The sequence below is a fragment of the Budorcas taxicolor genome, chromosome 21 (assembly GCF_023091745.1).
Source record: "Budorcas taxicolor isolate Tak-1 chromosome 21, Takin1.1, whole genome shotgun sequence".
Taxonomy (NCBI): Eukaryota; Metazoa; Chordata; class Mammalia; order Artiodactyla; family Bovidae; genus Budorcas; species Budorcas taxicolor.
The window spans coordinates 49,202,553-49,216,843 of NC_068930.1; the positions used below are offsets into that span (position 1 = coordinate 49,202,553).

The following is a 14,291-nucleotide window of genomic DNA, read 5'->3' on the forward strand; positions in this document are numbered from 1 at the left end:
TCTTAAATATATACATCTTGAGGTTCTCTCAGACTCATTCTTTCATAACCATTTATCAGTAAACCATTCTCATTCCCAGTTAACCCATATCTTTAAAATTTTTTGTTCAACATTATACCATATCACTACTGAACAATTGTTACAGCTTACTGTTAATAACCACTGGATATGGTTTTGCTTATAGTGGCATTTCACAGGTATAAATAAAAGTGTTAAGAATTTTAGTCCTTAAAAGCCTCTTAGATGTCGCTTAATATTGAGTTTCACTTTTTCTTTCTCAAAAATATATATGTAATTGGGACAAAGATTAGAAGGGGATATGTACAAATAGAAATAATTGTGTTAGAGTAAGATTATAGGGTTTTTCTTTATATTTACTCAATTTCTATGATATCCTGATTATATTACAGTCTGTACTGATGTAAAAATTTTTTCAGGTGGTGACATGTCTAAGAATGTGAGCCAGTCACAGATGGCAAAATTGAATCAACAAATGGCCAAAATGATGGATCCAAGAGTTCTTCATCATATGGGTAATTATGAAGTTGTTGCCAGTTGCTAATACATGGTTTAGTTTATAAGGGTTGAGTTTTAATAAGCCTTCTGCTGTTAATCAAAAATCAGATCAAACAGGGTATGGTGGAAAAGGCCCATCTAATTTCTAAGTGGAATGGTGGTAATAGTGTTGTATAAGCTGAGGTTTCATTCACTCCCCTGCTGCTGTTTTTGATTTTTGAGCAAGCTACTTAATCATCTTTTGTTAAAATATATATATTTGGCTATACACAGGGTCTTAGTTGTGGCATGTGGGATCTAGTTCCCTGACCAGTGATCGAACCCATGCCCCCTGCATTGGAAGCACAGAGTCTTAGCCACTGGACTACCAAGGAAGTCCCAAAATTGTATTTTTAATTCTTTGCATTATGGCCATGTGGACCACCTTGGACCACCAGGGAAGTCCCTAATCATCTTTCGTTAATGCTTCTTCTGGTGACTTTTTGCCTTAGTTTAGAAACTGGATAGTTTTAGTGATGAGACTTTGGAATTATGTAACAATTTTGAAAACCAAGTTCCACTTTTACCATGTAACCTATGAAAAGTTGCTTAAACTTTCTGAACCTGCCTTTCTCCTGTAAAATCACAGGTCATATCTTGTCAGGAAGTTAGTATAGTTCTGGGCGTATAGTAGATACTCAGTAATGATCAGTTGTTTTCCTACTTGAAGTCCTGTGCATTAACTACCGCTCCAATTTATTACTATTTATAAGACTCAGACTTCCCAGAGGAAAATATTTTTTGTTTCAATTTACTTACTCCCTACTGTGTGATAGGTACTGTTTGTTCTAAGATCTTTTCGTGTAGATGGTATTCCTCATAACGAGATGAAGTAAGTTATTTATTCTCTTTTATAGATGAGGATACTGGTGATAATACAAATTTTTATGTACTTCACGGCTGGTGACCAATTTGCAGTCAGAACGCAGTATATTTTTTAGAAGTTTAAGTACTTATTAGGCAAAAGTAGCAGATGTTTCAAGTTCTATATAATAATTACCTGATTTTATTCCACTCTCACTCTAGGCGGTATGGCAGGACTTCAGTCAATGATGAGGCAGTTTCAACAGGGTGCTGCTGGCAATATGAAAGGCATGATGGGGTTCAATAACATGTAAAGAAGATGCCTTAATATAAACTGATTCTGTTGATTACATTATTTGCTGAGACCTCAGAATTTCCCCTCCTTTTTGCAAATGGGAAAAAAAAAAAAGTATTTTTCTTGCCTGTCTTGCCCCCTTTCTTTCTCTTCTTATCTTTTCCCCCTTCCTTTTCTTTTTCTTTCCTTCCTTTTTCCCTTCTTCCCTTTCATATGGGAGGAATATATGGTTGTTGTGGAAATCATTATATTTTTGCTTTAGATTTTCTTTTCTGTTAGTTTCAACCATCCTAACGCTTCTGAAGTTAAATCATGATGTAAAATTTTAGTACTTAAAAGTTTTTAATTGTCTCAAAGGCCAACCATTACCTTTGTAAACAGTTGGGGTCAGTAGTTACGTGACGTCTCAATAAAAGTGCTATACAATAAACTTCAAAGTCATTATAAGTTAAGGGGTTGTTAACTTTCTTTATGGTTTGAAATGATCAGTGTATCATGTTAAAAGGCAGACAAAAAGATAATATTTAAGACTGTTTCCAGAAGTATACCTTTATTGGGACACATGGTAGAGTAACTTAACCATTAGTATTAGGAATTTTTGTTTAACTTGGAATAATTAAGATAATTTTGCCATAGAAAATCTTAACTCTGACATTTAAATTGAAATTGTGAATTTGGTTATAGTTCACAATTTAATGTTTTGTATATAACTTTCATTTTTTTTTACCTCATATTTTTGAAGCCTTAGTGGCAACATTTGATTTTCTTGCAAAGCCAATTTTGTTATGTTTCTTACATACCAAAAATCTGCTTGAAGAAATTGATATACTTTGATGACAATAGCTGATGTATAGATTTCCTAGTGGGAATATAATTGCAGATATTAGAATGTCATTATTATATATTAAAAATAATGAGACCATAACAAGATTGACTTGGTTGTTGGTTACTTTGGATTGCTGTACAGTTCATTTAGAACAATGGCTTTTAAGTAAGTTATGTAATTAATTTAAAACACTAGCATAATTCTTATACCTATTCATTATTCACATTGTGAAGATAATAGATACACTGTTATAACAATGTATTTTGAACTAGGATGAACTGATCTTCTGGAGAAGGAAATGGCAACCCACTCCAGTACTCTTGCCTGGAAAATCCCATGGATGGAGGAGCCTGGTAGGTTACAGTCCATGGGGTCGCAAAGAGTCAGACACCACTGAACGACTTCACTTCACTCCCTTCACTCACTTTATACTTTATCGCTGCAGAAGGAAATGGCAACCCACTCTAGTGTTCTTGCCTGGAGAATCCCATGGACAGAGGAGCCTGGTAGGCCATGGTCCATGGGGTCACAGAGAGTCGGACACGACTGAAGTGACTCAGCACACACACATGAACTGATCTTCAGCGAAGAACTGATTTATAGCAGTAGAAGAGAGTGAAAGAAATAGCTAGTTTTTGGAGTATTAATTTTTTATGTCTCCAGTGTTTTAAAAAGATCTTAAAAGCCAAAGTGTCTTCAGAAAATACTTAAATAGAGAATGCAACTGATTTTCTTATTTACTTGGGTAAAGATTTTATATCCCACTAAATCATTTTCACAAGATAAAAACTTTAATTCCCTATGGAATATTTGTAGACCCTGTAAAAATTATGTATGTTTTCTTCTGCAGAAATGTCATCACAAGGTCCAGCTACAGAAATTTGACAATATAGAAAGTACTGTTTTCCAAATTAGTCTTATTAAACTCATGCATGCCACCTTTTCTGGGCATGCAGTATTGTGATTTCTATCCTCAGGGACCACTTTTCCATTTTGACCAAAAAAAGAAATGAGATTCTTGGCCAAGCTTTATGGATTGGGGCATTGTTTTTACCGTTTTTTGTGTCTGATGTAAATTATCTTTTTCAGAAGCAAAAATAACAGTGGCAAAGGCTAGTAAAAGTCCAGAATGTGTCATTCAGCTTCTGTTTCTCTTTCCTCATTTATAGAACAAGGAAATTGGAGATACTCTGACTCCATTAATGCCTCAGCCTGGCATCGTTTTTATTACAAAAGCTATCCTCAGTTCTCAGTTTTTATCAGAGTACTGATTTTTTTTAAGCATAAGTATACCGAAATCCTTTAATAATCTGAACAAATTTCCTTTTATTTTTCACTATTGTTAAAATTAGTTCCTTAGCTTTTTGATATATTTTCTATTACCAACTTAGAGCACTAGCTACATCTAATATCATAAAACATTGGATTCTTCCTGGATTTGATTATAATGTTATGTAAATATGTACAAATATAAAATTAGATATAATTTATTTTACTTACAGTGCTTATGTAATTTTAAAACAAAAACAATGTAATTATCAAAAAAATTATACCAAGAAAAGGCAAATTAATAATTTAATGGATGTCAGTGTTCTGAAAGTATCCTATTTGTTGGCATGTAGGATATAAGGTATATATACACGATGCATTGAAACTTTATTGAGGCATTTTTGTGGGGAAAAATTACTTTTCATCATATAGTAAAAGTGATTTTTTAAAGTACGTCGCATAAACCATTATATTGTTGAAATAAATACAGTATATCAAAATGTGAGAAGTCCTAAGTTCTGATATGCAATAATATTATACTAACCTTGAATAGAAGTATAGTGCACATGTCTAAAAAGAAATGTATTATTATCAGAAATACTGATACAGCAAGGCAACAAAGCCAGGAAATTTACTAGAACTAAAGTCTCATATTAATACTGGTAAAATTATTATATTAATATCTATTATCAGTGAATGTAGAGGTTAAGTAGCTCTAGTACATATGAACAAATATTTTGAGTGAAAAGTGGAATACAGTGTTTAAATGTGAAGAAATTTCAGCTTACTGATTGTATGTAGTAAAAGCAAGTGTTTTATTATAGTAAAATAACAACCACAAAATTTGAATGAGCTCTAATAAAAACTGTATCAGTGAGAACCATGGCTAAATAATGAAATGTAAGTAAGTTTTGGTCTTCTTAAAACCTGGCAATAATTATTAATAAAGCCAAGTAAGTTATCATGTTCAAAACTAGAAAACCATCACCACAGCTCTTATCTGTTCTGTTCATTCCTGGCATTCACTGGATTGGAAGTGGAGTCATCTTCAAAATTCTGCTCTAAACTCCAGCTACTATGTTCTGAACATTAAGCTATTGCATTACGGTTGAACCTAAAACCTTCTTTGCTTCTGAGCCACAAGTTATAAAAATGATGAATCTGTATCTCAAATTTTGGGTTATTAATTTAAATTTTACTTCTAGATCACCTGTATAGTCTGTGTCTTGTTATTGATGTGATATGAAATTTTGCTATGACTTTTTTCCCCACACTTTGTCAATAGGGGCAGATAACAGTTTATTTGTGCTCATTGTTGAGTAATTGCTAACCCAAGACTCTAGTCCCTTCTCTACTGACCTCTTGTCTGTAATATGGGCATACTGCATACAAGGTAATTTTTGGATACTTTTAAAATGAAAATACAGATTGTAAGCTAGTGGTACATTTCCTTTGGTAATATTAATTGGAAGCTAATGGAACGTTTCCTTCAGTAATATTAATGTACACACAAGCTCTTGAATTTGGCAGGCCTGTCCTCCTGCTTGCAACTCTCGTTACTTTTCTCTTCATTCAGAATCATTATTTGAAGTGCATTTATATCTTTTAGCTTCATTTGGCCTAAAGCATTCTCTCATTAGCCTTAAAACAATGCATTTTTTGGTACCAGTTGGATCATAAATGGAAAAACAATCAAATTGCACATCAGCACCTGTTTGTAGGAGGGATAATGTAGATGAGTCTGACACTAAGAAAACCCATATGTGAGGCCTGAGCATCCTCTGACATAAAGACTTGCTTCTCATTGGAAGCAGAAGTGAGTAATACCGGTGATTGTGATTTATTTTTCTTAAGAAACACATGAAAAAGTTTTGTGACCTTCCAGCGAAAAGTCCCATATCTACGTCATAAGGAGATGCAATACCTGCATAGCTGCATAATTTAGGAATCATGCTTTTTGCTTTTTATGATTTTAGAATGTAAGAAAAAAAAAATAATAAAGAGGTAACCCAAAATAGGCTAAGAGTTAGGTGTATTCATGGACCCATAATTTCTGAGTTTGGGAATCAGTTAAGTGGTTCAGCATTTTATTTCTGGCAGAAGTGTAAGAAATACCCTCCTGTTTCTTGACATTCCATTTGACAGGAAATACAGGGAGTATGAAGCCCATAAGTTGATGTGTCTTTTTCTTTTTTAGTTTCTTTCTTGTTGTTTCCCAAGAATTTGGATTGGAGGGTAAATTTTTATTTTATATACAATTGGATTATCAAGTTCATCTCATCTGTTACTAGGAAAAGGTATGGTTTTCTTAGTCTAGAAAAAGTACTGTTCTCAGGATTTTTTCCTTTTGACACTGAGCTAACATCAACAAATTTATATAGAGAATTCAGCAAAGTTCAGCATGGGCAGCAAACCTGGATGTCCTCAGTATCAGTCATTTATGCTGTTGTACCTTTTGCGTCTCCCCCTTTTGCCTATGGTTCTTCCTGGAGGAAACATCACGGGAGCAACGTCTAGTCCCACAAAACTGGAGTGGCTTGGTTGCCTGTTCTGGATTTATCATATCCCTCAAAGCAGGGGTTGGGTGTAAGAGTCAATAAATGGGTCAGGAAAATCATTGGCAGCATTGTGATACTGTGCTGCCTCAAATACAGTGATCTGTGAAAACCTTAACCAAGCAGAAGAATGGTTAGGTATAGATGTAAACAATTTAAGCAAGTGCTTTACCAATATACAGAAGCTAAGTTGCTAAGAGCAATATCCCAGTTTCCAGAACAGTTCCGAACCAAGTCCAATGTTTAAGGGTGATCAGCTGAACAGATCAAACGTTGGAATGTTAAGGGAATCAGAATGAAGCCAAGTGAATTTCTTTTGTAGGACTTCAATTTGAGTTTCTAGTCGGAGACGACTGAGCAACTGAACTGAACTGATACCAAAAATACTTATCCAAGTATAGCAGGTGGTGGTTAAGATAGCATGGATATTTCTGTGTTCTACCAGAAGGCAGTCCAAGGCAAATCAGTTATCTAATATAACATGAGTGTGAGTGAGTTTAGAAAAATTTTTTGGTCACTTAATGCTATTAACTATGGCATTAGCTATGTCTGCTGCTTTGGCAGAGAAATTTCAAACCATATTGTCAAGGGTTCCAATTCTCCACTTGGGGAATAAAATTCCTATTAGTTCTGAAATCCCTTAAAAGAGATATCTCAGCAGAGGTGGGAAGTAGAACATGGGTGCTACCTGATAATTTCTGGAGAACTGAACACAAAGGGGCCAGTAAAAACCCTAGGGCACATTGAGAACCTGGGGTTGGGCGGTGTTGAGGCAGGACATCTTCCAACCACAAATAGAGACACAGCCAGATGGGGCACAGAGAAAGGAGTCAAAGATTAAATCATGGGTCAGTTATATTTGAGCAGCCTTTTAGAAGCCTTCCTTGTAGGAACATGTGGGGATCATCATGAGGATATATTCTGTGGCATAGCAAGGTAAAGATGAGAGCCAGTGTTTCCCAGTCTTACTGGAACAAATGTTCTAAGAACTATTGGGGTTTTTGTCTGATTCTGTTGACCAAACAGGAAAAAGGAGCTGTGAATTCAAGTAGGCAAACATGGTATGCTGGGAAAATAGTTAATTCTATACAGGATATGATGGAGGGATATTAATAAGATTGGAAATAGCTAAGGCAAGGGAATCCCATTGTTGAATGAGTCGGGTTCCAACAGCATAGTCAACAATCTGTTGGATTTCCTTCAGGGGCTAGACTTCGGGAAATGCAGACTAGGGCATTATTCTTCCAGTCATAAAGGTTCTGGATGGGTTTTAAGAAAGAATAATAAGTGAAAAAATTATCCAAATAAAATCAGTCATTTTAATATAAAGAGAAGAAATGGTGGCTCATGGCCTTGGTTAAAGAAAGAATACTAAGCTGAATAGATTAGTTGAATGGCCAAAAATTGGAGCTAGAGGCTTCTTTCCAGGAGAGTTCTGACAAGATATATGGTTTTCATAGAATTACTACCAATGGACGATGCCCATGTATGTAGTAAGGTAAAGAGTATTAATAAACTTGAAGCTACAAGGAGGAGTCCCAAAAGTTCAATTCTCCAGTCCTTCATAGTCAAATTTAAGGGACCAAAGGACCTGGGTCACTTCCTTTAAACTTTCATTCCAAGCATGGACCCATGCATGAAGATTTTCACTCCCAAATAATGTGTCTATAAGGAGAAGAGCAGCAAGTTGCTGTTATCAGTTATTACATATTGAAGGAGATAAAGCAACTTTGTGATAGCAATTAGAACAAAGAAAAACAAAGACTTCATTAATAGTGATTGTGGAATATACTGGCCTAACCTGAATCTTGGGAGAGTTGTCTATGTCAGGTGTCATTTGCTTCACTCGGTCAGTTTCAGCTTTAAGTCTCCAACTATTTCAGAAGCCCATTCAGGTAGGGAAGCCTTTTTCAAATGAGAAACATGAGTCTAAGAATCAGTGCCTTTAGGTTTACTGGCACAAAGCACTTCTGTGCCGGTAAGGAGTACCTGATCGAGTCTCTTCCACCTGGGCTTCAAAGAGTCTTTTAAAAGTTGTCTTTTCCAATAAACGTAGTCCCCTGGTTGTAAATTGTGGTATGTGAGTTCTTCATCTCCCGGGAGTGCTTTACTATGTAAAGGTTTCTCAACCAGGTGCTCATTTTTCTTTAGAGTCTTAATGAGATTTTGGCAATAATGTAAAAGATATCCCTTGACTAGAAGAGGCTTGTATAACTCTGAGTCAAGAATTGTGAGTCATCAAGTAATTATGTCAAATGGTGACAATTTGTGTCTTCCAAAGGGTGTGGATCTTAAGTTTAATAAAACCATGAGTAGTAATTTAGGCCAAGGAGACTGAAAGACACTGAGAGTTTTGCCAATTGTGTTTTTTTATATTTTTAATTGGATAATTGCTTTAGAATATTGTGTTAGTTTCTGCCATATATCAACATGAGTCGGTCAAAGGTATACATATGTCCCCTCCCTCTTGAACCTGCCTCCCACCTCCCGCCCCACCCCTCTAGATTGTCACAGAGCACTAGGTTTGAGCTCCCTGTGTCATATAGCAAATTTCCATTGGTTATCCATTTTACATATGGTAATGTATATGTTTCAGTGTTACTATTTCAGTTTATCCCTCCCTCTCCTTCCCTAACTGTGTCCATAAGTCTTTTCTCTATGGCTGCATCTCCATTGCTGCCCCGCACATAGGTTCATCAGAACCATCTTTCTAGATTCCAAATATATGCTTTAATATGTGGTATTTGTTTTTCTCTTTCTGACTTACTTTACTCCGTATAATAGGCTCTATGTTTATCCATCTCATTAGAACTGACTTAAATGTGTTCCTTTTTATGGCTGAGTAATATTCCATGTTTTTATTATGCTATTCTTTTGGCTTCCTGGTGGTAAAGACTCCACCTGCCTATGCAAAAGACACAAGAGATATGAGTTTGATCCCTGGGTCAGGAAGATGCCCTGGGGGAGGAAATGGCAACCCGCTCCAGTATTCTTGCCTGGAAAATTCCGTGGACAGAGGGGCCTGGCAGGCTATAGTCCGTGGGGTTGCAAAGAGTTGGACATGACAGAGCAACCAAGCACACATGCACACACATTAGTTCTTTCCTTTTGACCAGAGGATTGAGGCTGATGGGCGCAGCAGAAATGTAGGCTAGACTTCACAAGCAACATTTGGAAGTTGTCTAGTGCAATGGTACTTTCATCATGTAATTCCAAGAGAAGTCCCCACGTGAGAATAATCCCTTCCAATAATGTTTTGGCCACTGTAAGGCTGGCTGCTTATCTGCAAGGGAAGGCTTCCATTCAATGACAATACATACAAACCATCACAAGAACATATTTGGATCCTTGAGAGGGAGGCAGCTGGCTAAAATTGCTGGATAGTAGAGGAACCAGCAGGTAAAGGAAAGTGGCCTTGAGAATATGAATAGGTTTTGGTGGGTTATACCTCAGATCTGATACCGTTGACATATTTGAGCTGCTACTATGGGAGGTCTCAAAGTATTGTTTCCCTCAGGCTATCATTTTATCAATTCTTTAACAAGTTATTGCCTGTTTTAACTTTAAGATGGTTGCTTGAGCGACTGCAGAAAAAGCAGGATGGTTGTCTGGCCCATACCAAAGCCAAGGATGTTGGTCAAATGTGCATCCTTCAGAAGCCCATCACTTTTCTTTCCTAACTGTAGCATGCACTTTCCCGTTTCCGATAATATCCTTTAAATCTTGGGTGTCCTTCCAAGTAGTACACAGTTAACTTGGTGTGAACAGTGACCAACAGAAGTTTCTTTATGAAGCCTGAGTCTTGTAATGCTGCGGCCTTAGCAACTCTGTCAGCCAGTCAGTTTCTCTTTCCTTCAGTACTGTCTTTGGAAGGCCTGGCAACTTACCATTGCCAACTGTCGTGCAGCAAGATTGCATCCAGCAAAGCCTTAACAAAGGGGCCATTTTCAATTTAATTCCCCGCCGAGCTCAAGAAACCTCTCAGTTTCCAGAGCATTTCAAAGTCATGAGATCCTCCCCAAACATAACTGCTATCAGTGTAAATGTTAGCACATTTGCCAGAGGCTAAAGTGTGCAGGTGCAAGTTAGTGTGTATGGTTCAACTTGTTGGGCTGAAGAACTAGGGGCAGAGCATTGGATTCTATTATAGTGAAGGGAATAGTGACAGCATATCCAGATTTCAGTTGTCCAGCACTATTTCGTAGATGGAGAAGGCAATGGCACCCCACTCCAGTACTCTTGCCTGGAAAATCCCATGGACGGGAGAGCCTGGTGGGCTGCCGTCTATGGGGTCACACACAGTCAGACACAACTGAGCGCCTTCACTTTCACTTTTCACTTTCCTGCATTGCAGAAGGAAATGGGAACCCACTCCAGTGTTCTTGCCTGGAGAATCCCAGGGACAGGGGAGCCTGATAGGCTGCCGTCTATGGGGTCGCACAGGGTCAGACACGACTAAAGCGACTTAGCATTTCATAGATACAGCAAAAGATGTCAAGCTTGTCTAAAGGTGTTTCTTGCGATCTGGATGCAGACTAGTCAAAATATCAACTGTGGTTATGCAATCATGTGAGGTCTTATCTGTTGCTTATGTTAAGAGGATAGCAGGATTTAGGGCATTACCATAACACAAAAAGACATTTGGAGAGAAAAGCAAGATTTCACAGGATGTCAGTCAGTGAGCAGATAAAAGCGTGTGGAGTGCCTCAACCAGTTAAGGGACAAAAATCCATAAGGGAGACCCCAAAACTGTCCATTCTATAACCTGCAGAATGGCAGTGGTGGCTGCTACTACTTGGAGGCCAGGTGAAAGATCTTGACCTACAGCCTTCAACTGTTGGCCCTAAAAGCCAATAGATCTCTGTTTTCCCCCATGGGACTGAATGAGCTCTCCAAGGGTGTTTCCTGTTATTAATAACTTCATGAACAAATAGCAGAAAGGGAAGAAAGTAGTTAGGGTCCCCTACAGCAGGGGCTGTGGCCAACTGAACATTTAAAGTTTGAAAAGCTGATTCAGCCTTGTTATTCCAAACAAGAGGGTTGAGCCTCTGCCTTTTAGCAGGGAAAAAGGTTTTGTGCATACAAAAAGAAATTAGGAACCCAACTCTGCAATAGCCTGTTAGTCCAAAAAAGCAACTCAAATGGCACTTGGTGGGAAGAAGTGGGAAACAGATGTGCCCTTGATGTGTGACTCAAGTATCTTACCTGGGTTTGAACAAACTGGAACTTTCTCCTTGAGACTTCTGCCTTTGTGTGCTAGCTGAGTTAGAAGGAATAGGCTGTCCTTGAGCTGTGCTTCCTTAGAAGGCGAGCATAACAAAGTCATCAACATATCGAAGAAAAGTAGAGCTGTGGGCAAAATTTACACTGGCTAAGTCTTCTCTCACTGTCTGTGAAAAGTAAGTGGGGTTTTCTGTGTAGCCCTGAGGCATAATGATCCAAGTATATTGATGTCCTTCCCAAGTAAAGACAACTACTGGCTATCTGGATGGACAGGAAGGCTGAAGAAAACACTACATAAATCTTTAACTGTAAAGAACTGTGTGCTCAGAGGGATTAAATTGAGGATGCTGTGAGGTTGGGGGCTACGGGGTGATGTGGTATGACTATACTGTTTATGGCTTGGAGATCCTGAACGAAATACCAGCCTCAGGAATGAGACTTGCCTGTGGGAAGGACTGGTGGGCTACAGGGACCAAAGCATGGGATGATGAGTCTCTTCTGGAAGTGTGCCTTGACACTTGGATGAATTCCTTGTAGGGCCTCAGGTCTGAGAGACTATTGTCTGAACTGAGGCAAAGGTTTATTAGAATCTACCTGGATCTTAATTGATAGTGCCTAAATCCTGAAAGATGATGCTGTGAAAGTGCTGCACTTAATATGCCAGCAAATTTGGAAAACTCAGCAGTGGCCACAGGACTGGAAAAGGTCAGTTTTCATTCCAATTCCAAAGAAAGGCAATGCCAAAGAATGCTCAAACTACCGCACAATTGCACTCATCTCACATGCTAGTAAAGTAATGCTCAAAATTCTCCAAGCCAGGCTTCAGCAATACGTGAACCATGAACTCCCTCATGTTCAAGCTGGTTTTAGAAAAGGTGGAGGAACCAGAGATCAAACTGCCAACATCCGCTGGATCATGGAAAAAGCAAGAGAGTTCCAGAAAAACCTATTTCTGCTTTATTGACTATGCCAAAGCCTTTGACTGTGTAGATCACAATCAACTGTGGAAAATTCTTCAAGAGATGGGAATACCAGACCACCTGACCTGCCTCTTGAGAAATCTGTATGCAGGTCAGGAAGCAACAGTTAGAACTGGACATGGAACAACAGGAAATATAAGCGTGTAATTTTCCCAGGAGGTCTTGGCCCCCCCAGAATGTACAGGGACAGAAGTAACTAATGAATTCCCTGAAAAGAATCTATCTCAGAAGGCAAGGAGGCCAACTGACTTACCTTCACAACTGTGTTTGGAACTCACACCATTTGGACCATTCTGGCACCCTAAGGAAGAGGGCCTGAAGGCTGGTGGGGTTCAAGACACAATGTCTCTATGTCCACAAGTGTGGTAATAGCCTCAGCTCCTATGAAAGAAGGTCCAACTCTCCCAGTGGTGCTAGTGGGAGTACTGGAAAGACCCCCAAACTTTTCTCAGAACATCATGAGTGTTTGTTTACAAAAGGGAGGTACATTTCAAATTTCTCAGAACATTCATGAAAAGGGTCCGAGAGGGTAGCTTTGGGCTGCGAATAAGGCCTTCGTTTTAACTTTGGGTAATTCTTCCAGTGGCCAGGCTGATTATGATAGTGGCAGGGACCTAGACTTGAAAGGAACCCTGGAGAGAATTTTGGTCTTTCTGTTGAGGTAGCCGCTGCGTGGCAGTGGTCAGATGCTGCCGTAGACGGTTGCGACAGCCCCGAGGCTGAGTGAGGCCAGAGTCCCGCCTCCTGTCTGCCTAGTCCGCCGCCTGCCCTTTCGGGCCTCCCGGCGTTCCTTCGAGCAGGCCGTCTGCCGGAGGTTCCGTATGGAGCTCTTTTTCACGTTGTTCCTGCCTGTGAGCGTCTGAAGAAGGGAAGGGGCGAACGGCCCCTTTAGTCGCGGCGCAGCTGGGCAACCCCTCCGCTGGCAGCACCGCAACCTACTTGCTGTGCATTTGTGTGTAGGATTGTTTTAGAGAGATTATTCACTAAATTCACCAAATCAGGAGTGGCCATTGCTTCAAATCAAAAAAGTGCATTTTTAACACCTTTAAAACGTTTTTTCTTGTGCATGATTATGAAACTATAACTTTAAATATTCTTTACTAAAATATATATGTAGCTATGCCAAAACCATGAAATGTCTTGTTTTTTATCTGATGGACACTCCTGGTTATTTTTTGTTTTCCCAGCCTTTCATAAAAATAGGTATAACTAAATTTACCTTTTTAGCTCTACATGCATCATTAGATAACTAAATTTAGGTAACAGTTATAGTTTCAAGTAAATTATAGTAATACCTGAATTTATCTTTTTGTCACAGGTATACAATACAACTTATATTACAAAGTGAAAGAAAGATTTGGCATGTTGTTTTTTTGTCTACTTTTAGTTGACCTGTGACAGTCTGGAGATAATGACAAAAATGTCAATGCCAAATAAAACCATTAGAATTGCTGTGCTTTTTTCTTGCTATAAGTTGTTCTTTTGCAAAAGACTGCTCTTCAATTGCATATTTGTGTTAAAAAATAACTATTCTAGTTTTTCTTGGAATGTGACTTGCATTTTGAATTTTCAGTAAATTAAGAAATGTACTTGTAAACCATGAAAATAAGTTCTGTAGCAGTAAAAATCATGATTTGATGTTTGCCAATTTGCAAAATAAAATCATGCAATTATAAACATTCCACTAATTTTTTTTAACGATAAAAGCTGTTGATTACTCTTCTTGCCAGTTAACAGGAAAGGGATTTTTGAATACATGTAATGTAGAACAACTGGCTTGTTTT

General features: G+C 38.2%; 1 protein-coding gene across 2 annotated transcripts in view; it reads left to right on the forward strand.

Annotated features, from left to right (window-relative positions):
- The window catches only part of LOC128066390 (signal recognition particle 54 kDa protein), a 68,620-nt gene that overhangs the window by 34,249 nt on the left and 20,080 nt on the right, over window positions 1–14,291 (forward strand). Inside the window, exons 15-16 of one of the 2 annotated variants that reach the window (XM_052659420.1) lie at window positions 438–533; window positions 1,582–2,224. In XM_052659420.1, the coding sequence (XP_052515380.1) occupies window positions 438–533; window positions 1,582–1,673 (188 nt within the window). In that variant the 3' untranslated portion in view covers window positions 1,674–2,224. Of the gene's footprint in view, window positions 1–437; window positions 534–1,581; window positions 2,225–14,291 lie in introns of those variants that run through there. The other variant, XM_052659419.1, reaches the window with a different exon arrangement.